The sequence below is a fragment of the Littorina saxatilis genome, linkage group LG13, assembly GCF_037325665.1.
Source record: "Littorina saxatilis isolate snail1 linkage group LG13, US_GU_Lsax_2.0, whole genome shotgun sequence".
Classification (NCBI taxonomy): domain Eukaryota; kingdom Metazoa; phylum Mollusca; class Gastropoda; order Littorinimorpha; family Littorinidae; genus Littorina; species Littorina saxatilis.
Genome location: NC_090257.1, coordinates 5,577,196 through 5,604,049, shown reverse-complemented (window position 1 = coordinate 5,604,049; position 26,854 = coordinate 5,577,196). Strand labels below are relative to the sequence as shown.

Genomic DNA, 26,854 nt, shown 5'->3' with positions numbered 1-26,854 from the left:
GTTAATAACAATAAACTTATCGGGAACAACACATAATCCCCCCGTCTTGCCAGAAGTGTGAAAGTCAATTCCGCTTTCAAATGCAGCCGTAGTATAAAATGAAACCACTAGACACAATCATGGCCATGACTTTGCGCCTGAACATCTGAAGAGCACCGACTTCACTGACCACGCGGGTTCATCCAAAACTCTTGGGCTAAAGAACAATTGCAGCGAAGAGTGTTATCTCTACATCAGTCTACAGCTCCGTCAACGAGATATTCGCATCAAAGGATTCAGGTAACTAAATCTGCGTCTCTCGGTCTTTCTCTGTCTCTCAGTCTGTCTCTGTCTCTGTCTCAGTCTCTCTCAGTCTCTCTCTGTCTCTGTCTCTCTCTGTCTTTGTCTCTCTCTCTCTCTCTCTCTCTCTCTCTCTCTCTCTCTCTCTCTCTCTCTCTCTCTCTCTCTCTCTCTCTCAAGAAACGCGTGACTTGTGCAAGCTAGCTGTCTTCGTTTATTTTACGGGCAATTTGATAGCCTCTTCTGGTAGCCTGCTAGAACAGAGCGACTGTAAAAAGAACACACACACACACACACACACACACACACACACACACACACACACACACACACACACACACACACACGTCAAACCACAGCAATTAAGAAAATAAAGTGGAAGGGAAAAGATATGGTAATTTTCTTTGAGACATTTTCTTTTCACTGGCCACAATTTGTTTCTTTCGAGATCCCCTGGACAAGATGTTTAAATGGGTGATCAGTCATCCAGGTTTTAAACAAGTTTTTTTTAAATGTTTAAAGGTGATCATCCAGGTTTTAAACAAGATTTTTAAATGTTTAAAGGTGATCATCCAGGTTTTAAACAAGATTTTTAAATGTTTAAAGGTGATCATCCAGGTTTTAAACAAGATTTTTAAATGTTTAAAGGTGATCATCCAGGTTTTAAACAAGATTTTTAAATGTTTAAAGGTGATCATCCAGGTTTTAAAGAAGATGTTTAAATGTTTAAGGGTGATCAGTCATCCAGGTTTTAAACAAGTTTTTTTAAATGTTTAAAGGTGATCATCCAGGTTTTAAACAAGTTTTTTAAATGTTTAAAGGTGATCATCCAGGTTTTAAACAAGATTTTTAAATGTTTAAAGGTGATCATCCAGGTTTTAAACAAGATTTGAAGGAATAAGTCGCAATAATTAAGTCGCAAGTGTAAAACGACGGTTTTTGTTCACAGTGATAGATAGACCTAAACAGGGTTCCCCACAGCGCGCGTCCCTGCGTCCTATACGCACTAGAAGCCGAAACACGTACTGGAAATGTATGGAGGGGGTCCCGGGACGCACTAAACTTTAAAAGAGCGGGTCCTGGGACGCTCTAAATTTCTTTTATCGTGCGTACCGTAATTACTTTTTCAGGCTGCAATCGTAAGCTATTGTACACAACACACTATGCGATACCACAATGTTTTATAAGTACACCGGGACTTTTTGTTTATTGGAGCCTTGGAACCCTCTAAAATTCTGCAGTGGGGGTCCATGGACCATCTAAAAATTGAAAGTGGGGGTCCCGGGACCCGCTTGGAGGGGTGTCCGTGGGGACCCCTGGACCTACATGTAAATAAACGGAGTCTGTCGTGTGAACTAAGAAAGGAATCAAACTTGCATCGGTCCGGCATAGCCATGTCGGTTGAAGGGATATACAATTTAGTTTTTAAACATTAGGGCGATGTGTAGCACTAAAATTAAACTTGGAGAATACATGGAATAACCTAGTTTTCTTGGTAGTTATTGAAGTGCCTTACAACAATGAATGAAACATTTGTAAACATTTCTAACCGCATATTTCTAACCGACATTTTTACTAAAGACTACAGTTGAATTTAAAATAATTTCTGTAATAAGGATTAATGAATTTCTAACCGCATATTCATTAACCCTTATTTCTAAAATTAACATAAATTCAACTGTAGTCTTTTCTCAAAATATCGTTCTACATGATTGTAGATAAAAGTCATGTGTATCTTTGTGCTAAATATTAAGCATTTCTGATGTGTGATGTTGCTGTAAAACTCTAGAAATCCAATATGGCGCTGTTTAAGCCAGTTTCCATTGCAACGGCAGTCTATGTCCTGTAGTATTCACATAATTATTTTTCATTTCTTTTCATAAGTCGCTTCAATAACTACCCAGAAAACAAAGTTATTCCATGTATTCTCCAAGTTTAATTTTTGGTGATTTTAGTGCCTCACATCGCCAACAAAACCACACCCAAAAAACTTGAAACACATTTCTTTGGAGGAGACAGTCGCTTTCGTTGAAAAGCTGCAGATCCGGGAAGACCTTTCCTGCCTGGTCGGAGTGTAAAATCCGAAGCAGATTAGACGAGGCTGCTAACTTTGCACAATCAAGAATCAAACGATAAGAAAGACCAATTCACAGATAAATAGAGAATACTAAGCCGTGAAAGGTGAATGTTCGCCTAATAGGCTTGAAGTTTGCTGGTCGATGTGAATGCGTTATATATTGTGTGTAAAAAATGTCTGTTTGTCTGTCTGTCTGTAAAAAAATCCATTTCAAACGGCAGAAATTAATATGTAAAGCGCGGAGAGCACAGTTGTGGTTCGCGCTATATAAGCTCCCCATAATAAATAAATAAATAAATAAATGGCTTGCTGCGTCTCCCTTGGTACGTAATGTGGAGCCCAATAAGTTACACGGATAATAATTAAGGTGATACATGATACTGTATTTTATCAAGTCACTTTATAACTGTAACTTTTTAACTTTTTATCACCCCCACTCCTGTCATCCTTCCGTTTTTTAACCAGCTTCTTTTTTTCTTGTTTTCCCTATTGTATACAAATTCATGTTCAATACAGGCAATTAACTTCCGACGGACACCAAGCCCTGCTGCACCACACTTTGAAGTAAACCCATTTTTTACTTCGAAGTGTGGGGGGATCTTTCCACACTTTGAAGTAACTTACTTCAAAGCGTGGGACTTTTGCATCGCCTGTTTGAGCCTGATGGTTTTGTCAAAAAAATGGCAAAGTCTTTTGGATGAGTGAACAGAAAAAGTGAGCGAGCCAAGAAACATAGTGATGTTTGTTATCAGGCTTTAAGCAATGTCCCATTGTTGAGTGTGACGAAAACTCGTGGTGACGATTTTAAAACATGTTGGGTCACGACTGGTCCAATCTTACATGGTCCAACCTTACATGGTCCAACCTTACATGGTGCAACCTTACATGGTCCAACCTTACATGTATGATTGGACCATGTAAGATTGGATCATGTAAGGTTGGACCATGTAATATTGGACCATGTAAGATTGGACCATGTAAGATTGGACCATGTAGGGTTGGACCATGTAAGGTTGGACCATGTAAGGTTGGACCATGTAAGATTGGACCATGTAAGGTTGGACCATGTAAGGTTGGACCATGTAAGATTGGACCATGTAAGGTTGGACCATGTAAGGTTGGACCATGTAATATTGGACCATGTAATATTGGACCATGTAAGGTTGGACCATGTTATATTGGACCATGTAAGATTGGACCATGTAAGGTTGGACCATGTAAGGTTGGACCATGTAAGGTTGGACCATGTAAGATTGGACCATGCGTGACCCAACATGTTTTAAAATCGTCACCACGAGTTTTCGTCACACTCAACAATGGGACATTGCTTAAAGCCTAATAACAAACATCACTATGTTTCTTGGCTCGCTCACTTTTTCTGTTCACTCATCCAAAAGACTTTGCCATTTTTTTTGACAAAATCATCAGGCTCAAACAGGCGATGCAAAAGTCCCACGCTTTGAAGTAAGTTACTTCAAAGTGTGGGAAGATCCCCCCACAATTTGAAGTAAAAACTGAGTTTACTTCAAAGTGTGGGAAGATCCCCCCACACTTTGAAGTAAAAAATGGGTTTACTTCAAAGTGCGGGGCACATCCCCACACTTTGAAGTAATTTACTTCAAAGTGTGGGATTACTTCAAAGTGTGGTGCAACAAAGCCCCTTCATTTTCGTTCGCTTGCTGTGTCGTACCAGATTTACAGGAGTTGCGTTTTAAATAGGCCCTATTGAACTGCGAGCAAATTAAAGCAAGTTTTTCGATATCTGAAAAAGCAACGAGTGTAAATCTGGCATGACACAGCAAGCCATGTAGTATTCTGTTTATCCTACATACTTTACTTACGTGTATTTTACTCAAAACGTCCCGCAGTCAAAGCGTACAAATTAAAGGCGCTTCTTTTGGAACCTCGATCTCTTCCAAAGCCTCGTGCAATCGCGTTCACGTCAAAGCAAAGAAACGTCACTTTAAAGTGTAGCGTGACGTGTTAGTTCTGAAAACTCTTATAGAGGAAACAGCAGGTGCAAAAGTGTTTCCATAATGACTTTTGTCTCGGTGACTTTGGCATCATAAGCAGTGAAAAAGCAGGTCCCTGCCAGACTAGTTTGACACGACTCATTTACATGATAAACACACCCGTGGTTTGAACGACATCATCGTTATCTCATGAGTGGTCTCTCTCACGTATGATAAAAAGCAACCCAATGGTACCCTTTATAGTGGAAAGACATGCAGTTTCTTTCATCAATCCTTACCATTCGATCTTCCCATCTTCATACAAGAGGTCAAGTCGTATTCAACGCCCACTGAGCTGACACTTTCTACTTTATTTTGTCTCCTAATTATTTCAGACAAATAATTTAACCCTTCTCGTGAATCTTTCGTTTTGTATGTTCATTCTTTTCTTTTGATGTCTGATCTGTTACATGTACAACCCGCTCTTCGGTACGACCGCCTCACGTGTACGACTCAGTCACTAGCACGACCCACCGCTAGCTTGACCCCCATTTTTCTGGCGGGGGGGGCGCCAAATTTTGTTTAGGGACAGATCGACTACGCGAAGCGCCCGAACCTCCCCGGGTCCAGAGGCATGACCCCCCCCCCCCCCTCCCCGAAAAACAAGGAAAATGGAGCAATCTGGTGCAACCTCAGCCGACAAATTACCCAAGTACCTTCCAAAACCATCTTTTAGAAGACTAAGGCCGGCTCAGGCATGCCCCCTCCCCCCCTCCCCCGAAAAATGTTGATGAAAACAAGGAAAATGAAGCACTCAGGTGCAATCGGAGCCATCATTCTTTCTTTATTTTCAAATTTGTTTCTATATTTTTTTTTAAAAACCCACCTTTTTGTTCTCCAATTTTTTTTAGGCTGGGGGGGGGGGGAGCCCGGAAACCCCCCTGGATACAACCCAAACAACAGTACGACCCCCTTCCCGGCCCTCAATCGACCCCCTCACTAAGCTGCTGTCTTTTTGCGCCCGAAAAGCACTATCATCGTATTTATTGTTTAACTGAAATGATACTAACAATATTAACAATGGAAGACTTTTTCACAAGATTCTTTATTAACTTGACTCTGTTTCATCATACAAAACTTTCCCTTCTGTTAACGCATTTGCCCAAGCCAGTTGGTCCCCCCCCCCCCCCCCCCCCCATGCCGTGTAGTCCTTTTCTGGGAGGGGGCTGTTTGGAGAAGAGAAGCAAAAACACAAATCGCTTGAAAGCTTTTACCATGACCCTGGTATATAAAGATATCCTGTCTTTCAGAATGGCCAGCCAGCCACAGCCTCCAAGATTCCAGGAAAAGAAAATCGCCATGGCACTGATCTTTGCCATCGTCTGCATCACATCTATTCCACAAGCAACAGCTGACGTGGACAAGACAGTCGATGGCAAGAACCAAGCAGTCAATGTCAGTCTTCACATGAAAGTCAACCCTAACAGTCAACCCCAACCCCACAAGACGCCAAAACCAACCCTGCCGCAAACGACCGGCAAGCCATCCATCAGTCTGGACCTGGACTTGAACGTGGACGACAAGAAGAAGCCTGCTGAGAGTGAGAAGTCTGTTGAACCCACGCGTTTACAAACCTTGATCGATAAATTGACCCAGCACGTGAAAGCCAACCTTGCACCAGACGTGAAGAACAAGTCCGAAGAAGCCACCGCCGATGCGAAAACCCTTCTCAACAAGTTCTTGGATGCACTGAACACCAAACCACTTGATGTGGACGCCCCTCTCACAACGAATCAAAAAATCGAATGTGAACTCAAGAAAATCCAGAAAATCCTGAAGAAGCAAGTCCGCAAGCTCCAACAACTCCGCGCTCAGTTGAACCCTGCCGTCACCGAAGCTGCTGAAGGGTCAGCAACTCTTGCGACAACTCCAATTCCCAAGACGATGGCGAAAATCATCTCCGCGATGTTGGATAACGACTCAAAATCCACCCTTTAGTTTGGTCAATAACACCGATTCTCAGTTTACCAAACTGATCGGATTTACTTTTCTCTTCTAATTTTGCTCTGATCTTTAAACCTAGACTCTAATAAGTGCACCCCCCCCCCCCCCCCCCCAAAAAAAAAAAAAAAAAAAAAAAAACATGGTTATCAACAATGATTTGTAATTAACTAAACCAGTGAGCTTTTCTCTTTCAGTTAACTTTGATCTTGGACGTCAGAGATCTATATAGATTCTATTTTAAGCAAAATCGACCAACCATGCATCTCCAGCTTTCTTTTCTCGGTTTTTATCTTTTTTTTTTTTTATTATTCTCTTTTTGTGCAGTTTTTTAAATTTTTTTTTACATGTATATGCTGTACATTACAGGACATCACCTAACCGAAAGGACAGAATCATATAACAGAAAAACACACTTGGACAATTACAACATACATGGGGTGGGAGGATGGAATGGGGAGGGGGGGATGTTCAGTGGTTTGGTGGTCGCATTATCAAAAGGTTTTAAGAACGAAAAAACCTAAGGGTTACATCAAAAAGTGCATATACAGGCGCCAATCCTTGTAGAATTTCGGTTTTTATCTTAGCAAGTTACTTTCAAACTCCATCTGCCTATATGAAGCACGGCCATCAACACTGAACCTTTGCACACCATGTATAGGTTTCTTTTATAAGTTATAGCTCGACTTAAAGTAATTCTGGGCAGTTTGACTCAAGGTATTTATACCCAAAAAAGAACGATCGTTTAAAGGTAACGATCCGATTTTAGTAAAAATGAAAAAGATCTGTTACTCAAAAAATAAATGTTCCTGCTCGTGAATTTCCGTTTTACTTGAACCAATAGAGACTGTGTGTGTGTGTGTGTGTGTGTGTGTGTGTGTGTGTGTGTATGTGTGTGTGTGTGTGTGTGTTAATTCTGTGACAACAACTACAAAAGAATAATACAACTGTAAGCTTCTTACACATCTTTATTTTTCACTGGGCATTTACCAAACGCACCTTCACACATGCTCAGCTGCGCATTTACACACACACACACACACACACTACACTCATACACACTAAGTGGCAAATACATAAAGTAACTGTCCGATAGCACCCACAATTCTCAATGCTTTGCTAATGGCGAGAAGTATCAGTCATGGCAGCATGTAAATAAAGTTCACATAAATTACCAAACAAGCAAACCTGCATTTTCTCTCTCTGTCACTCTCTCTGTCCCTCACACACACACACACACACACACACACACACACACACACACACACACACACACACACACACACACACACCACTCTCTTATACACTAGAAAAAACCCAGCCATAACCCATTTTATTCTCTGAGAAATGCAATTCACTAAGATCCAGCACTCTTTGTGACATTGTGAAAAACGATATGAGCCTTCAAAGATGGCATGGTTGTAAAGGCCTTGTTGCAGACATGGCACCTGCAAAGAAGAAGAACAACCATACACTTTTTTCAGATATTACATACAGTGGAACCCCTCTTAACCTGTTGACTGCCATAATAGGTACCAGGTAGGTCATTTGCTACATGCATCATACAAAAAATCCATACTCCGACAAGAGAAACAACCACCGTATATTACCCCTTAAATTGTTGGATAAATGATTGCCTCCCTTGGAGGCTCTTTTCTCAAGTAGATGGGAAATAACTCTGTCGGGTATGCATGGGCCGAGAAAGAGCAAATACACTTGCTTTTATTACGGCAAACTTTCCAACCTAACATTTTCAGCCAATCATTGTGAGGGGTGTTTCTTCACACGTGAAAAAGAGCACTCATGGAGACACACCCCTTGCTTGTTTGTTTGTTTGTTTGTTTGCTTAACGCCCAGCCGACCACGAAGGGCCATATCAGGGCGGTGCTGCTTTTGACATATAACGTGCGCCACACACAAGACAGAAGTCGCAGCACAGGCTTCATGTCTCACCCAGTCACATTATTCTGACACCGGACCAACCAGTCCTAGCACTAACCCCATAATGCCAGACGCCAGGCGGAGCAGCCACTAGATTGCCAATTTTAAAGTCTTAAGTATGACCCGGCCGGGGTTCGAACCCACGACCTCCCTATCACGGGGCGGACGCCTTATCACTAGGCCAACCGTGCCGGTCCACCCCTTGCTTGTGACTGGCGTATAAAGTCATGTAACAAAGTTTGCCTCAATAGACTCTGATAGAGAAAGAGCTCCAATTACAAGGACAAGCTTTTCAAAACAAGGCGGAGCATGTGCCATGCTTTTCATCGGCTTTATTCTGCAATAGGGATGAAAAACTAACTCTGAAGTGTATAACTCTTTAACTCTAACTTTAAGAGTTAAACATTAGACAGAAGTTTATGTTTTGTATAATATAAAGTTGATTATGTTATACAGAAAAAGACCAAGGAAGAAGGATGCTCACCGCCTTAAAAAAAACACACAAAAAACAATCGGGCAAAAAATATGGGTTGAAGCATCCTGCATGCAACTGAGGTAAAAAAAAAAAAAATTAAAAAAAAAACCCCTAACTCTGAAGTGTATGTTATGCAGCGTGCACACAATTAAATTATACCGCTTTCTTTCGAAAATATACACACACATGTACCCAAGCTGCATTACATACACATCAGAGTTAGTTGTTCATTCCGAATCGTAGGATAAAGCCCATCGGAAACGTGGTACATGCTTTGCCTCATTTCGAAAACCTTGTCCTTATAAAAGGGGCTCTTACTCTACCAAACCGATACAAAATCACGGGAGAGTTATTTTTGGAAAACATGTATCAAAGCAAGACTATTCACTCTTTCACAACGCATATAAATCAAATCGTTCTTTCCAGAATTCGTCTATTATTGTGAAACCTCGTATGCTTTGTTTTTTTCATTGATTTCGTAACTAAATTCTGGGAACGCAGAAGAAGAAGAAGTACATGTATCTAAATTCTTCCAGAAGCAAAGGGATCAAGCTTGCTTTTTCAGATTTTCTGTTCATAAAACATAAAATCTGTAAATCTACGTGTAATCCATTTTCAAGACGCCTTCCCTATTAAGATCTGATTTTCTGTGAGTTATTGAGGTTTTGAAAGGGATGCTTAATGTATGGAACATAAGACAAGGCCAGCTAATAACTAGAAGAACATGGATAGAAATGGTGTCCAAAAAAATCACACACCTCAGATCCTGTTTTAACATTTCATTTGCACGCTGTCCATCCTGTTCCACCCTGCCTTTTTTCTCCAGCTGTCGGATGATTTCTGCAACAAACAACACAAAATGTTGATGTCTGATACAATTGCTACAGTCAAACCCCCCTAAAAATCGGACAGAAACAAAATAAGAAGAATAAGAATAAGAATACTTTATTATCTCATAGAGAAATTCAGGCGTGGTACATAACAATAATACAAACAGGACATTGTTTTTACATAAGACATATAGCACTATATAACAGGGCAGGTTATAAACACACCTCCCACATACCTTTCTGGCCATTCCTTGCATTGTGCTTACGCATTCACATGGTTGCCACTTTCAAATTCTGAAAAGCCTGAAAGTCTGGGGTCCAGGGGCCGGCAGGCTCCTGGTGGGGTGCAGGGGGAACGCCCCGCTCGGGGGGTACTGGGGGCGAAGCCCCCTGTACGCTGAAGGATTCTGATGAATTCAAAAGCATTATGTGGCCTCTCCTGTGAGATAATCATAGAAAACAGAAACAAATCTGCTAATTCTCAAAGCAACAGTTTACTTTACAGAAGAGATCAAATTAAAAGTCAAAAGCTGACAAAATAGCATTAAATCTGAGGACTATCTGTTACTCGTGACACATGTGCCTGTGGTGTTTTGCTATGTAAGAGTACAAAGAACCCTCTTTTTTGTGGATGAAATCTTCTATTCTTTTGTGTTTCATCTTTATTTTTTGTGTACAGTCCCTCACCAGCAGTCATCTCGTTTCTGAGTGAGTGCAAACTTTAATACTGATAAATGACTACAACAAAAATATTCTTGCATTGACAACCTAAACTTTTTTCCACCTCACTTAAAAAATAACTTTCAAAAGATGAAATATGTCATTCGTGTATGCAAATGTCCATTCACACACACATTTCATCTTCTGAAGAGTGAGAGAAAAAAATCTATCCTCGAGTCAGTCTGGATTGGAGCAAAAAGGCCTACCTGTACCACCAACACAGTACCATTGCATTTGTACAGATTTTCCAACCCAGGAAAAAATCTGAAGCCGGAAATTCCGGTTTTTCAATTTACGAGAAAAAAAAAAAAAAAAAAAAAATTTTTTTTTTATTATTTTTTTAAATTTTTTTCGTAAATTGAAAAACCGGAATTTCCGGCTTCAAATTTTTTCAAAAGCCGGAATTCCGGCTCCCAGCCGGAGGAGTGGCAACCATGCATTCAGTCATGAACACATCCATGTCTCACTTACACATCGCACACATGGACATTCTTATACGCTCAACTTACCCATTCACCCATGGACATTCGACCACGCTCCACTTACACATTCTTATAATAATCGTTCTTCTTCTTCTTCTTCTGCGTTCGATTATAATAATCGTTCAAATCCGGTCTTAAAAAGGATGGAGCCTTAAAATGGGGGTGGTGGGGTGGGCTGAATTTTGCTTAACTCATTGTCTCCCAGGTACGGATATATCCGTACCCACTCATATGGCTCTATCTGACCAGGTATGGATATATCTGCTCAGACTGTTAGCGTCAGTCGCTTCCTGTAACGTCCATGTAACGCCTGCATTCCAGTGTGTTGATACACAGTTACCACACAGTTACTACAATTCTGAGTGACCTGCTGCAGCACAGCTGGTCTTGGCTAAAACAAACTTGGTCAACATAGGTGGGGTAGAAAGTGTTAAGAAATCAAAATAAGCTACATTAAAGAAGCAACAACGAAAAGGAGACGAGACTCCCAGTTTTACTGCAAGGTTAAAGACACACTGCTTCTTATGAAAACTGTCTCTGGTCGGTCCAGCCATTTACATTGGACTTGGTCACATACCAAAAATCAAAAGTGTGAGTGCTCTGTACGTGTGCACAGTGGGGATGTTTTGATGAATTAATTTTGTAAAAGCCACTTTATCCTACATACGTGAGAGACACCCGTGAGATAATAATCGTTCAAATCACACGTGTGTATATCATGTAAATGAGGTCATGTCTGGCAGGGACCTGTTTTTCCACTGCTTATGGTGCCAAAGTCACCGAGACAAACGTCATTATAGAAAGAAAATTTGCGCTCGCTAATTACCCTCCATGAACCTTTACAACTAACACGTCACGCCACACTTTCAGAGTGACGTTTCTTTGCTTTGACGTAATAGATTGCACGAGGCTTTAGAAGAGATCGAGGTTCCAAAACAAGCGTCTTCAATTTAGCTGCCTCGACTGCAGGACATTTTCAGTAAAATACACGTAAGTACAGTATGTAGGATAAACTAGAATACTACATGGCTTGCTGTGTCGTACCAGATTTACACTCGTTGCTTTTTTGAATAGTGAACAGCTCGCTTTCGCTCGCAGTTCAATATTTAAAAAAAACAACAACTCATGTAAATCTGGTACGACACAGCAAGCCATGTAGTGTTCTCTATATGTATAGTAAGCAAGCACTGTAAGGATGCTGATTTCTGGTAAGTGACCAAGTGGATAGATGGTCTTATTCCAACAACCCATGTAAAAGAGAGAGAGAGACACTCACACAATCACACACACACATATATATTCATATGATGTACCAAGTCAACTTTTGCAAGTAGACAATGTACAAACGAAATTGGGAGAATTTGTATATAATTGCTTCCCCCCAAAAAGAAACGATGAAATCGTTTTATTTATCTTCCCGTGTCTTATAAACACTCATGACAATAAAGTTTATTTGTATTCGTATTCACACACACACACACACACACACAGAGAGTATTCACATACACACACACACACACACACACACACACACACACACACGCACGCATGCACGCATGCACGCACACACACACACACACACACAGAGTATTTACACACACAAATGCTCCCTCCTAAACCCCCGTCTCCCTGTAACATACCTGAGGAATCCACGAAATAGCTTGTTGTGAAAGAATTCCAGTGTTTTTTGTTCTTCAAGCACGGGCTGTCAAAGTCTTGACTTATCACATGCATGTGCAGGTGACTGAAAAAGAGAATTTAGGCAACAGATCAAAACGAAACATGTACACAACTTCTACATAATCTGTCATCTAGCTGCTACAACAATCGACGACCTTGTTGTGATGCAACCTGGACGTCAAAGGGTGCTACATATTCATTATGCTAAGAATGATATGAAACAGAAGGTTTTTTATGCAATGCATGCACAATAAGGCCTACAACAAAAAAGTGATTCCATTTTTTTTTCTCCCGACAGTATTTTTAATTTTTTTTATTTCTTTTAATTAAACTTTTTTTTTAAAGTACAAAAATAAGGGAATGCCAACGTGCAACCCATGCTCAATCTGTTTTCAGTACATGTATATTTATATATACAAACAACTGGTGATCACAACTTTGAATGAAATGAAAACAAGCTGTGAGCCTCAAAAAGGTGTAATACAACACAGGGATAAGAAATGAGTTTGTGTGTGTGTGTGTGTTGAGTTTGTGTGTGTGTGTGTGTGTGTCTGTGTGTGAGTGTGTGCATGTGTATATGTCTTACACAGCCTGTGGCTATCGTTTTTCATGCATAAAAATGCAGGTGTCAATGACTTATGAGCCCATTCGTTTTTGGCTATTAAACTGCATACATTACAACATGTACATGTATTAATATTCTTGTACAGAAACAAAGATTTCCTTACCTCATACTTGGTACAGCATGGTAACCAAATCTAAATTTGAGCTCTTTGTTGGCCCTGTAATAGAAAACAACCGTTCACACAGTAAAGTTTAATTCTTTTGTGAAGAAACAACTAATAAAAAAATAAACACAGACCAGTGTGCAAATTATCAAGACAAAAACTTAATGTTAAAAAGAGACGGGCGCTGTGGCGTGGTGGTAAGACGTCGGCCTCCAAAGCGGAAGGTCGAGGGTTCGAATCCCGGCCGCGGCCGCCTGGTGGGTTAAGTGTGGAGATTTTTCCGATCTCCCAGGTCAACTTATGTGCAGACCTGCTAGTGGCTTATCCCCCTTCGTGTGTACACGCAAGCACAAGACCAAGTGCGCACGAAAAAGATCCTGTAATCCATGTCAGAGTTCGGTGGGTTATAGAAACACGAAAATACCCAGCATGCTTCCTCCAAAAGCGGCGTATGGCTGCCTAAATGGCGGGGTAAAAACGGTCATACACGTAAAATTCCACTCGTGCAAAAACACGAGTGTACGTGGGAGTTTCAGCCCACGAACGCAGAAGAAGAAGAATGTTAAAAAGAGAGAGAGGCCAGGCCATGAGGGCTAGTGTTTGGAGATTCCTCTCCCACAAAAACATTAACAACCTTTTTTTTTTTAAAGCAAAGAGAGACCAAACGGGTTTTTATTCCTTCACTGAAGGAAGAGTTGCTTTTCCTTGGAAACAGTACTAGAGCAAATAAACCCATGTGGGCCAAACTCTGCGAGCGATGCGTCTACACAGATGGTCGGTGATCTGAGCAATGAGGCATGTTATGGCATCTATAGACATTGAATAGTTAACAAAAAAATGCAGTATTGTGCGCACAGTGCAGAAAACAAAGATCGGATTTTCTTCTGCGTTCGTGGGCTGAAACTCCCCCGTACACTCGAGTTTTTGCAAGAGTGAATTTGTCAATCAATCAATCAATATGAGGCTTATATCGCGCGTATTCCATGGGTACAGTTCTAAGCGCAGGGATTTATTTTTTTTTATTTTTTTTATTTTTATGCAATTTATATCGCGCACATTTTCAAGGCGCAGGGATTTATTTATGCCGTGTGAGATGGAATTTTTTTACACAATACGTCACGCATTCACATCGGCCAGCAGATCGCAGCCATTTCGGCGCATATCCTACTTTTCACGGCCTATTATTCCAAGTCACACGGGTATTTTGGTGGACATTTTTATCTATGCCTATACAATTTTGCCAGGAAAGACCCTTTTGTCAATCGTGGGATCTTTAACGTGCACACCCCAATGTAGTGTACACGAAGGGACCTCGGTTTTTCGTCTCATCCGAAAGACTAGCACTTGAACCCACCACCTAGGTTAGGAAAAGGGGGAGAAAATTGCTAACGCCCTGACCCAAGGTCGAACTCGCAACCTCTCGCTTCCGAGCGCAAGTGCGTTACCACTCGGCTACCCAGTCCACATGTATTCATGACCGTTTTTACTCTGCCATCCAGGCAGCAATACACCGCTTTCGGAGGAAGCATGCTGGGTGTTTTCGTGTTTCTATAACCCACCGAACTCTGACATGGATTACAGGATCTTTTTCGTGCGCACTTGGTCTTGTGCTTGCGTGTACACACGAAGGGGTATAATTAAGGCACTAGCAGGTCTGCACTTAAGTTGACCTGGGAGATCGGAAAAATATCCACCCTTTACCCACCAGGCGCGGCCGGGATTCGAACCCACGACCTTCCGCTTTGGAGGTCGGCGTCTTACCACTAAGCCATTGCACCCGTCAGGACGTCAGTCAATCACTTGACAAATGTTACATGGGCTTATTTGCCGCATTGTCTCCAAGGAAAAGCAACTCCTCCATAACCCATAAAAAATCTGACAGTGCTATACATTTCCAGAATTCTCTGTTGAGAAAAACACTGTAGGGCAAGGAGAAATTAAAGTAATCTTTATCCAGTATATTGGAATGAACTATAATGTTCACAACATACTTGTCACATTATCTCCAAGGAAAAGCAACTCCGCCACAACCCATAACAAATAATTTACAGATTTTTCTACTGAGAAAAACACTGAAGGGCAAGGAAAAATAGAAGTAATAGATATACCAGTACGTTGGAATAAACCAACATTCATAATGACATACTTGCCAGCAATCTCCTCTCCTTTCTTGTGAATATGCCTCAGAAGATCCAGATGAGAAGGCTTCAGACTGTTCAGGTTTGGAATCTTCTCCTTTGGCAGGATCAAAAAGTGAAATTTGGCCTGAAATAAAAAGTAAAGTCAACTCTGGGAGACAGTCTCTAAATCAACCATGTACAGTTGCAAGTGTAAATGAAATATGAAACCTGCAAGTGAATGTGTCCAAGTGTGTTCGCCTTGAATGTATTTCAGTGAGTGAGTGAGTAATAACACACACACACACTCTCTCTCTTTCATGTTAAGTCTGTAAATACATGTAGTACTGTATACATACAGTTAACTTAACTTCTATTTCTTCTTGTTATTGAGTTACCCTCAATGGGCGAGGGTCGGTTGAAAAAAAGCATATTTGCAATTGCTTATTCTGTCACCCTCGAAAAAAAAGTTCTATTCAATTCTCTCTCTCTCTCACTAGAGTAGTCCCACTCTGAGCAAGGACTGGTTGAAAAAAAGCTAGTTTGTATTGTATTATGCCACAACACTCGTAAAATAAAATTTGATTTGATTTGATTTGATCACTCTCTCGCACATGTCCCTGCATTCACACACATGTGATGTTGTACGTCAAGCAAGCTGGTGTGTGTGATAGGAGCATAAATTGTAAACACTAAAATGAAACACAGCAACATGTAAAAAAAAATCCTTTTGGAAATCAGACTGATGACTGAAACTCTTTCATTGAACTTTGAAAGAACCTAGCTGCCGGTAGCACATGTGCGCCTTTCTTATACCTTCGGATATTTATCTTTGATGACGACAACTTTCTCGTCCGCCGTCACTTTAAGTTCAGGGTCATCCATTGAAGCGAGCAAGCCCATGCTCCAGTGTCCCGACGTTTTTCCGCTCGCCATCTTTCGAAATTACAACAGCGTTCTTGTTTGCAAGCGAAGAAATGAGAAAACGAAACAGGAATGCAAGGGGCATCACTCCAAGAGGGTCTGACTAAATACTACGCGTCCGCACGCGTCCGCGCGCGGACTTGCACTACCGGCAAGATTGTGAAGATTCTAGATATAAAAAAAAATATTACATGAACATTCTTTATTTTGAGGTTGAGCCTGCGTTCTTAGATCAATACGAACATGGTCGGACGCTGAACCACGATGCTTTCACTTTCGCTTGATAGCTCGTCGCAAAATACATCATAACTCCCTTATTTTTTATTTCTGTGACTTAAAACTTGGTATCAAGTCAGATAATGTTGTGAAGATACTATATATATAAAAAATAGTACATGTACATGCTTAAGTTTGGTAGCGCAAGGTAAAATAGTACATGTACATGCTTAAGTTTGGTAGCGCAAGGTAGTGCAAGTCCGCGTGCGGACGCGTGCGGTCGCGTAGTATTTAGTCAGACCGCTCCAAAAGCACCAAGATCACTTCCGCTGGCAAGGGGCGTTATTCTCAGCGTTTCAATTTGTGAACAGAACCTCCAAAAAAGACAATAACAAATGCGCCCTTGAACCCAGCCAGCAACGCAGTTCGACGAAAATCGGGCAGGTAAGAGAGACTTGCCTGTATTATTGAAAAGGTGAATGGAGAAACTGTTTCAGCGTCTTTGAGCGTTGCTTTAATTTTTTATTCTGTGTCCGCGGTGCGGTCAGACTGATTCAGAAAAAATGTAGGTCTACGCGACGTAAACATGGAACAATGCATGCACAGTTAGAGTTCCGCGTGAATCCGGGAGTCACGTGCTAAAAGCATTTTTTTCACTTTAAAATTAATGGTTGGGTTTTCGTCAATAAAACGTGAATAAAAACTTCTTAATTTTAGGTTTTGCTTCCACCTATACATATGTCACAGTAGAAACTAGAATTCAGTAGGATCCGGAATCCTACTAGTAGAGACTGGAATCTCAGTTTCTACTAGTAGATACTGGAATTCCAGTCTCAACTGGACTTTTTCAAGTTCAAACTGGAATTCCAGTATCTACTAGTAGATACCGGAATTCCACTTACAACTGGATTTTTTCCAGTTGAAAGTGGAATTCCGATATCTACTAGTAGAAACTGGAATTCCAGTTTCAACTAACAGCCAGTTCATGTTGGAATTCAGTTCAAATTGGAATTTCGCGATGGAGATGAATGTAGTTTCTTTTTTGTTTAAAATGAACAGTTGACTACTTTATTGAAAGCAAATCCATTGTTTAAAAAGACCCAACACCACAAACTGCATAGTCAAATCAATGAAAATCACATCAGACAACTTCAGGACATGTTCTTGCATTTCTTGCTGTGCGGGTGGCATTTGGTGCCACATGCAAGTTTGGCATCTTTGCACGGACACCTCTTTGTCATGCACGCGCCTGTGCACGTACAGACGGACCTGGCGACAGCTCCACGGTTTTGCCAACCAGTTGATGACCTGGAGGCTTGAATGAGGGACACTTCCTTAAGAGTCTGTGGGTTTACCACATTGAGATGTGGGAGGACCACACTGCTCATGTCCACAAGCTCCACCCCCCGAAACCAGTTTTTAACAATTCCAGTCGGGCAATACACCCGATAGACAGAATCACCGCCCCTCATCTTTGATTCCAGAATCTTGCAGGTCAAGAGCCGCACGTCAGTGTTGGTCCTGTCGGCACTGTGGATTTTCACTCCGACAGTGTGCCCGTTTTGGAATGATTGGGTCACGTCTTTTACCTTCTTTTGGTACCTCGTGTCTTGACGTCTGGCAGCCTTCAAATAGTTATTTCTGGCAACAAGTCGCTTCTCCTTGTGAGCCGTGTTCCCTTCTTCATTTTGCACTGTTGCAGTGCGTTTCCACAACACAAACTGTCCTACTTCTAATGGTTCATTCATAGGGTTGGCAATTGTAGGCACATGTGTAGGAACGAACACTTCGTCAACAGAAAACACAGCATGAGTGGTTTTAGTCACTTTCACACCATGCACAACGTCAAGATTTGTGTGCTCTGTGCCAGAACAAACGATGACGTTGTCGCTCAAAAGAAGATACTCCTTTCCTCGCTTGTGGCTGGTACAGGTAGTAGATGATGTACTTGGTGAATCCACGTTTTCTACAATGCCGAGAGAAGAACCACCAGCACCTGTGAAACAAACAAATTAAAATCGTCTACGCTGGTGTGAAAACCAAGAAAGGTGGTGTAAGGGTTAACCTGTTAACATCTTCAAACTAGTCTTTATAAATTGATAGAAAATATGGCACATTGAAAGTGTGTTGAGGGAAGTGTGAAGAAACTTACCAGTGGCATGCTGCTCAGGAGTGCTGAGAGAAGGTCCGAGAGGATCCTGAAAGTTGACTGCTTCTGAAGAACGGTCAGCACCTGTGAAACAAATAAAATGCAGTTGTATTTGCAACAGACATTTGCAGTCATTCTTCTTCTTCTCTGTTGGGAAATGTGACATGATAATGTGGCATGTATGTGTACACATTAATCACTGTGTACTAGTGTTTCGACGTTGAAGTGATACAGGAAGAAATTCTGAATAATTCATTGCAAAAACATACACTTGACCCATTTTGACAGGAAAGTTTTTTTTGAAAGTTGACTGCTTCTGAAGAACGGTCAGCACCTGTGAAACAAATGAACTGTAGTTGTATTTGCATCAAATCTGCCATTAATCCCCAGAGTCATTAACCCTTGCCAGTGCACCTCCCGTCTCCTGCATTGTCTATCATTATCAAAATTGTGTTCATCATTAGTTTGTTATGGCTGCAAAAGGGTTAATGTAATGGAATGTTACTCCTATTAATACGACTAATACAGTAATGGGCGTCAACTAGTCCAATGGTTGCATGGCCAATATCTCTAAAACACAAGATTTTTAAAACCAATTCAGATAGAAGCATACCACATACCAGCAGTTGAAGGTCCGGGAGTTGGCAAAGAATTGTTGACTGGCTGCAGAACTGTATCAAAGACCACTTCACTCCACACAGTGATTCTCTCGTCGTCCTCGCAGCTGATGTCACTCTGGCTCCCTGACTGCACAACTGCACTTCTCTGACTCACGGCTGTGTCTTCTTGACTCAGAACTACACGCCCCACATTGTCCAGCCACACTGACTGCACGACTGCACCATCATGATTCAATGACTCAACGACTGCACCTTCCTGACTCAATGACTCGACGACTGCACCTTCCTGACTCAATGACTCGACGACTGCACCTTCCTGACTCAATGACTCAACGACTGCATCTTCCTCACTCACTGACTGCACGACTGCACCTTCCTGACTCAATGACTCGACGACTGCACCTTCCTGACTCAATGACTCGACGACTGCACCTTCCTGACTCAATGACTCAATGACTGCATCTTCCTCACTCACTGACTGCACGACTGCACCTTCCTGCCTCATTGTGGGAAGCATAACAAGCAGATCATTTGGCAAATCTTCTTCACGCACAATACCCTGAGCTGCAAATTCCTCCCAAACAGCTTGGTCCGAACGTGGTTTCTGACCAAATACAAGTTCATACGGTGTTGTCCCAGTTGCACTTGAAACTGATGTGTTGATTGAGTGAACCACAGACTTTAATCCCCTGCTCCATTGTGGGCCATTGGTATCCATCCATTTGCCTAGTTTCAATTGTAGGTCTCCGTTCCCCCTCTCAATGCACCCTGCACACAGTGAAGCAATCCCAGTTGGATACTGTCACCTTAAATAGAGGCCTTTTCAAGCCTAGGCCACTGCACTATGTCTGTAGCCCATATTTCAGGTTGTAAAGCTGATTTATAAAGCTGCTAGAGCAGTTTTAATTTGAGAAGTCGAGTGTATCATTCATCGAAAGGTTCATGGTACTGTCACAGTACCATTAAAGGGGTATGAAAGACCTAAACCGGAAGTAGAATTCCTTGAACGGCAGCTGATACATTACTCTATGAACTCTCATTATCCAGAAAATTAAGCCTGAAAGCCTGGTATTCGCTGAGAAACATCGGAAAACGCAAAATCAAAATAAACAATCCTTATCCGGAAGTGGTAAAAAAACAACGTTTTATTATCAAAAGGGAAGTGTGGCTTCGCGTCGGACATTGAGTTGGAATCTTCCAGGCTTCTCCCATCACATGGGATGATAAGATTCAGCCTTTAGGACCACTTCCGGATAATAATTGTTTAATTTGATTTTGAGTTTTCCGATGTTTCTGAAGTAATACTGGACTTACAGGCTTGAAACTTTGGATAATGAGAGTTGATAAGGTAATGTATCAGCTGCCGTTCAAAGATTTCTACTTCCGGTTTAGGTCTTTCATACCCCTTTAAGTGCCATGACCATTTCGACCATTTGGTATCAATTGAACCGTTATGGTGTGTAGTTTTTGAAAAGTGATGTAGTTGCAGCACTTTAGTACAACATGCCAAATGAACCCCTTGTTGCCCCAAAACGTCAAAATTTTGAAAAGTTCACTCATTCCCCTAATTTTTAAAAATGGCACTGTGTATTTCACTTTAAATGCAGTTAGACAGGCTTAGGAGATCAAACAGACCCAAATCGGTAACGTTGGATAACATATCGTTAATTTTGAAGAAAAAATAAGTTGGAAAAATGAAAAATGGCATTTTTTCCATATTTCACAGACAAGAGGTTAATTTGGACTTTTATGTAAAATTGAGGCACACCAAAATCACTTTTCAAATTTTACACTGCCGGGGTGTTTCAATTCAATGTCAGTAAAATGTGAAAAATGATCCGATTACGAAAAAAGCTGAATGTTTATCTTTTGACAGATGCAACAGACAAAACATGTTACCACCGGTAGGTCTGCCTCATTAACCCTTTCACTGCCGGGGTGTTTCAATGCATGGTCACTCTTCGACAAGAATGTTTTCTCTAACTGGCTAGAGTGCAGGACGGGTATACCCGTCTTGTAGGCACTGTAAGGGTTAATTTTCATTTCTGAAAAAAATACAAATAAAAACGAACACTTACCCTGACTTTCAGGATGTCTTGGGCGTCCATGGATGATCACTGTTCCAGGCCACAGATCACACACTTCACGTATCACGTTCGCCGTGAATTCTCTGCCATTGTCACTCTGCAGGAGGCGTGGTGGTCCAAAGGTGCAGAATTGGTCGAACAGATGACCTGCTACCTCTGCTGCAGTCTTGGATTCCAAGGGATAGGCCCAAGAAAACTTCGAAAAACAGTCCCTTGCATGCAGGATCCATTTAAAGTCCCTGTCAGGCCTGCTGCGGAAGTCAATGAGGTCGATTTGGACTCTGAGTAGAAAAGACAGATTGATCATTGCCTTTCCAGATGGAAGTGATTTCACCACCTGGCGCTGCCTGCAGCTGGGACAGGTCTTCAGGAACACACTGACTGCTGAGTGGTGGACTCCTGCGTAGTTTGCTTTGATTTCCGCCCACGTTTTATCCCTTCCCCCATGGCCAACATGAACGTGACATCGCGCAATTGTCGCAAACAATTCCTCTCTGGTCACAACCGGGCAGTTGGTTTTCTGGCAACATAGCATTGTCCTTGCCCCCACAACTTGTAATTTATAATGCTTTGCACACCTGTACTTGAATTTGGCACCTTCTGGACATTGCTGGCCCTTGTTCAGTTGCAGAGCTTTCACTATTTTTGTGTACTTCTCTTGGGCAATGCAGAAACATTCTCGTTTGCTGTCATCAAGACTCCGTATGTGTGCTTCTAAAAGAGAATAAAACAGAGTTTTCTGATCCTCTGACTCGGACTCCATCTTCAATCTTGACTGCTGTCTGTCACTGACACTTCACTCTGATCAACTGATCAAGACTCACTGTGAATAGAAGGGCCTCGGTTGTTCCATATTACTCTGGCTGGAGAACATTGGTCACTTTATTTGCAACAACAACTCAGATTCACGTGAAGAAGTCATTGTCACATCTAAGCTTTGTTTTCAAGTTGAACCCTCTCTGTGGATATGATCCCAGTTTCTTTTTCAGTTTTCAAATAATTCCAATTTCCATATTACTCTGGCTGGAGAACATTGGTCACTTTATTTGCAACAACAACTCAGATTCACGTGAAGAAGTCATTGTCACATCTAAGCTTTGTTTTCAAGTTGAACCCTCTCTGTGGATATGATCCCAGTTTCTTTTTCAGTTTTCAAATAATTCCAATTTAAACTGAATTCCAACATGAACTGGCTGTTAGTTGAAACTGGAATTCCAGTTTCTACTAGTAGATATCGGAATTCCACTTTCAACTGGAAAAAATCCAGTTGTAAGTGGAATTCCGGTATCTACTAGTAGATACTGGAATTCCAGTTTGAACTTGAAAAAGTCCAGTTGAGACTGGAATTCCAGTATCTACTAGTAGAAACTGAGATTCCAGTCTCTACTAGTAGGATTCCGGATCCTACTGAATTCTAGTTTCCCCTGTGACATATATATATCAATCAATCAATCACGAGGCTTATATCGCGCATATTCCGTGGGTACAGTTCTAGGCGCTCTGCAGTGATGCCGTGTGAGATGAAATTTTATACGGCCAGTAATTGCAGCCATTTCGGCGCATATTTACCTTTCACGGCCTATTATTCCAAGTCACTCGGGTATAGGTAGACAATTATTTACTGTGCCTAAGTCTCTCAATCTCTCTCTGTGTCCCTGTATCTATGTCTGTCTTTCTCTGACAGTCATTAATTCTCTTCTACATCCAAATGTATTATTTCTTATTTAGAGAGGACGGCTGGAAGTTGAACACTAAAGTTGGTGAGCAGGATGGGGGGGTGCATGGGGGTAGCGGCTTAATCCCTCCATATTTGATTCACGTTTTTTGTAAAAACGTGATCCCTTTGATTGGTAAATGCTGTACCCTGTTTGTATGTGTGTGAGTGTGTGTGTGTGTGTGTATGTGATCAGAAAATCTAACCTTCGAGATCTTTCCGAATCTTTCTCGAAGGTCCGAGATTAAAAACGCTGGTCGGCACTTTTATCTCTGAACGCTGAGTCAGCAGTCTGACGGTGAAAAGCAATAATTTACCTTAGATGCCCCTAAACGTTACGGATATTTTGACTCAACTTTTTCACTGTCATGAAGACGCATTAGGACTGCACCTAAACTTTGTGAATTTTTTTTTTTTTTTTAAACACAAAAAACATTGCCCTTCCCTAGTAAGGCCTGCTTTTCTCCGATTTAAGGTGTTACGAGTGTGTTCGGGTTGCGGTTCTTGCTCATGTTTATACTCACTGAGTTACTTCCCTTGGATCTGGATCTGGATCTGGATCTGGATAAACCGCTTGGGTTGGTGGTTTGCGGGTGCGAATGCGTATGCGCACGGTTCAGTGTGCTTTCGCGAAAGGGTGTGTCATATGCACGGCTAGAACTAAGATACTTCTTGATTTCAGTAAATAGTTTCATTAAATGTCAACTAGTTCGTTTTTAAATGATTTTTTAGAGATCGCCAAGTGTTATTGTGTGAATAACATCATTCGATCGATTGTACGCACGGCGCCGTGCTTCTAGTAGCTCAGTCCATTCCTTCTTTCCGGTGTGGAAACAGACGTGTTTCTGGCGAAAGAATCGGCGTTTTCAACTCGCCATATCTTCATATTCATTCGGACTAGAACAACGAAATATAAATTTCTTGTAAAAAAAATCCCGAGCCTTGCGACTCTGGTAGTCATTTTCTTACGCGAAGCGGCCTTTGGTAGGTACGACAGTTTTAGTCCCAAGTATATCTAAAACGCACGTGGACGAGTTTTCAATGGCGTATTTGAAGTCTGTGAATGTTGTGATTACAAATCATTTCGGGGCACCCCTCAGTCTATACGCACAGACAAACAAATTGCATGGAACGAAAGTTGAGAGGCTGGACTGTAAGTTGTTGTTTTGACTTCTACAAATCTCGCAGGTCTTTTATGCAAAACAGACTCAAAATTGCATTGTTCACGCAAGTGTAGATGACGAGACTATCGAAGGAATGGAATACACTTGCCTACAGATATAATAGACAGACACTGTCTATTTATATCTATGACTTACCCTAGCCCATATGTTAGAATAAAGACCATACTTTGCTCTTTTGAATGATGTATGATTTGGCACTGTACACAGGATTTTAGACCTGCCCCCGAAGTGATTTTTCCATAAACCCGTCAAAAAGCTCACTCTGTTTTGGCCGTAAAAAGCGCCCAAATGAAGTCAATTTCTAACCTGTGTCGTGTGTTCGAAGGAGTACATCTCAGCGATGCCATTGCCTTGCAACCTCAAAGAAATATATTTTGATAACCCGCTAAATGAACGTTTTTTTAGTGTGAAATAGTCTAAAAGCCGGAGATTTGCTTCGTTTCTTTGCTGCGACACAAAACCAAAACCAACTATAGATCTGCGGTGACATTATGAGTTCGTTTTCGACATTGCAGTGAAGTTGCGTGGATCTTCGACGATTCCCGTTCGGTTTAATGTGGATTGAATGTAACTGCTTTGAAAAGTTACAACATGAGTCCTTGGGATCGATGTTTTTCGGTAAACTTCTTCGTATCCTTGACTTTACTTTTGACTTGAACAGATCCAGATCGGCTGGGGCTGTTGATCGCACACAGATCTATATGAAGTTGACTCGACACGGCGAACCGCCGAATCCGTGCCCTCTCGTCGGTCCTACCCCCAGATCCCTTACCAGCCTAGTCTCAGACCCCACCTCACCATTCTAACCTCACTGGCGTACTATGTGTGATTATCCCTTCCATTCTAACCTCACTGGCGTACTATGTGTGATTATCCCTTCCTCATGAAAGAGAAAGTGGAGAAAGGGGATAAATGAAGATTTTTTCTTACTACACAAGTCAGGGATAGTCAGGGATTGTTGACATGTACATTGTCAAGAGGTCAAAACAAATTTTAAAAGCTGTTGGACACTGCACTAGTGTTGCTCTAATCAAGGCGAGTCTGGAACAATAGGTTCACCCCACCAAAAAGTCAACATGGAATTAGTTATGATTTTTTTTGCCTTTTTGCTTGGGTACGGCCAAGTCAAAAAGGTGAATAGTCATAACAAGTTCAGTTTGGGGTCTTTTTCAAATCTGTTTGCTGCATCTTTTCTGTGACCATTCTGGCTATGCACTGACAGTCAAAAAAGTGAAGAAGGGGGAAAATGAAGATTTTGGGTGTTGGTTTTTTTGGGACAAATTTTGAAGAAGGGAAAAAGGAAGATTTTGGGTGTTGTTTTTTTCTAAGTCCAAAAAAGATTAGAAATATTCATAACAAATTCAGTTTTGGGTCTTTTTCAAATCTGTTTGATGCATCTTTTCTGTGACCATTGTGGCTATGCACTGACACACAAATAAGTGGAGAAAAGGGAGAAATGAAGATTTTTTCTCACTGCACAACAGTCAGGGATTAGGGTTACATGTTTACATGTACATTGTCAAGAGGTCAAAACAAATTTTAAAAGCTGTTGAACACTGCACTAGTGTTGCTCTAATCAAGGCGAGTCTGGAACAATAGGTCCACCCCACCAAAAAGTGAACATGGAATTAGTTATGATTTTTTTTAGTCTTTTGGCTTGGGTACGGCCAAGTGAACAAGGTAGGAAAGGTTAGAAATAGTCATAACAAGTTCACTTTTGGGTCTTTTTCAAATCTGTTTGCTGCATCTTTTCTGTGACCATTGTGGCTATGCACTGACACTCAAAAAGGTGGAGAAAGGGGAAAAATGAAGATTTTTTTCTTACTATACAACAGTCAGGGATAGTCAGGGATTGTTGACATGTACATTGTCAAGAGGTCAAAACAAATTTTTAAAGCTGTTGGACACTGCACTAGTGTTGCTCTAATCAAGGCGAGTCTGGAACAATAGGTCCACCCCACCAAAAAGTCAACATGGAATTAGTTATGATTTTTTTTGCCTTTTTGCTTGGGTACGGCCAAGTCAAAAAGGTGAGAGGGGTTACAAATAGTCATAAGTTCAGTTTGGGGTCTTTTTCAAATCTGGTTGATGCATCTTGTCTGTGACCATTGTGGCTATGCACTCAAAGTCAAAAAAGTGCAGAAAGGTGACAAATGAAGATTTTTCCTTCTTTCAAAACAATGTGTGATTTGGCACATTTTGCCTCAGTCTTTATCAAGAGCCTGGCTAACCCACTTTGAAGCTGTTGGAGACTGCAGTAGTGTTCCTTACATCAAGGCGAGTGCACAATGGTGCATTTCGACCCCCCCCCCCCCCCCTAATGTTCACTTTAATATCAATCAATCAATAGATATTCAGTCACAGTTTAACTAACTCATTCACCCTCATCACTCACTCATCCATCCATCACAACAACACTGTTTGATGCACAAACTGACTGCCTTCCGCCCTGGGAAGCCGCTTCGCTTCGCAATAACAACAACAACACTGAAAACTCGCCGGGAAATACCCCCACCACACGTGTCACACGTGTGCTTGTTTCTTCCGACTAATATCAATTTTGGAGAAAAAAAAGGACAAAACTGGATGAAAAATTCTACGGCCCCAGCAATCTCATTACTCTGAAAGGGGAACCGGAAGTGGCTGGTCCTCAGGTTTCGAAGTTGACCGATATTCCC

The 26,854-nt window shown here is 41.4% G+C and overlaps 4 protein-coding genes across 17 annotated transcripts in view; 2 read left to right on the top strand and 2 right to left on the bottom strand.

Annotated features, from left to right (window-relative positions):
• Positions 1 to 118: 118 nt before the first annotated feature.
• Positions 119 to 7,129, top strand: LOC138945957 (uncharacterized). The gene is made up of 2 exons (XM_070317496.1): positions 119 to 279; positions 5,619 to 7,129. Exon 2 carries the CDS (start codon positions 5,620 to 5,622, stop codon positions 6,304 to 6,306), a length of 687 nt encoding a protein of 228 aa, XP_070173597.1. The 5' UTR covers positions 119 to 279; position 5,619; the 3' UTR covers positions 6,307 to 7,129.
• A 120-nt stretch (positions 7,130 to 7,249) lies between these two features.
• LOC138946346 (aprataxin-like) lies at positions 7,250 to 16,307 on the bottom strand. Its single transcript, XM_070317906.1, has 6 exons — positions 16,099 to 16,307; positions 15,312 to 15,430; positions 13,166 to 13,219; positions 12,398 to 12,501; positions 9,484 to 9,565; positions 7,250 to 7,757 (listed from the first exon to the last, which is right to left on the bottom strand). Exons 1-6 carry the CDS (start codon positions 16,216 to 16,218, stop codon positions 7,667 to 7,669), a joined length of 570 nt encoding a protein of 189 aa, XP_070174007.1. The 5' UTR covers positions 16,219 to 16,307; the 3' UTR covers positions 7,250 to 7,666.
• Positions 16,308 to 16,734: 427 nt separating this feature from the next.
• Positions 16,735 to 26,854, top strand: part of LOC138945936 (RCC1 and BTB domain-containing protein 1-like) — a 69,642-nt gene continuing 59,522 nt past the window's right edge. For all 14 annotated transcript variants that reach the window (XR_011449138.1, XR_011449137.1, XR_011449132.1 and 11 more), the window contains exon 1: positions 16,735 to 16,866. The gene's annotated coding sequence lies outside the window, so the exon portion shown is untranslated. The remainder of the gene's footprint in view (positions 16,867 to 26,854) is intronic.
• LOC138946345 (uncharacterized) lies at positions 17,408 to 22,717 on the bottom strand. Its single transcript, XM_070317905.1, has 4 exons — positions 21,270 to 22,717; positions 19,192 to 19,959; positions 18,575 to 18,655; positions 17,408 to 18,418 (listed from the first exon to the last, which is right to left on the bottom strand). The coding sequence occupies exons 1-4, from the start codon at positions 22,039 to 22,041 to the stop codon at positions 17,574 to 17,576; spliced, it is 2,466 nt and encodes an 821-aa protein (XP_070174006.1). The 5' UTR covers positions 22,042 to 22,717; the 3' UTR covers positions 17,408 to 17,573.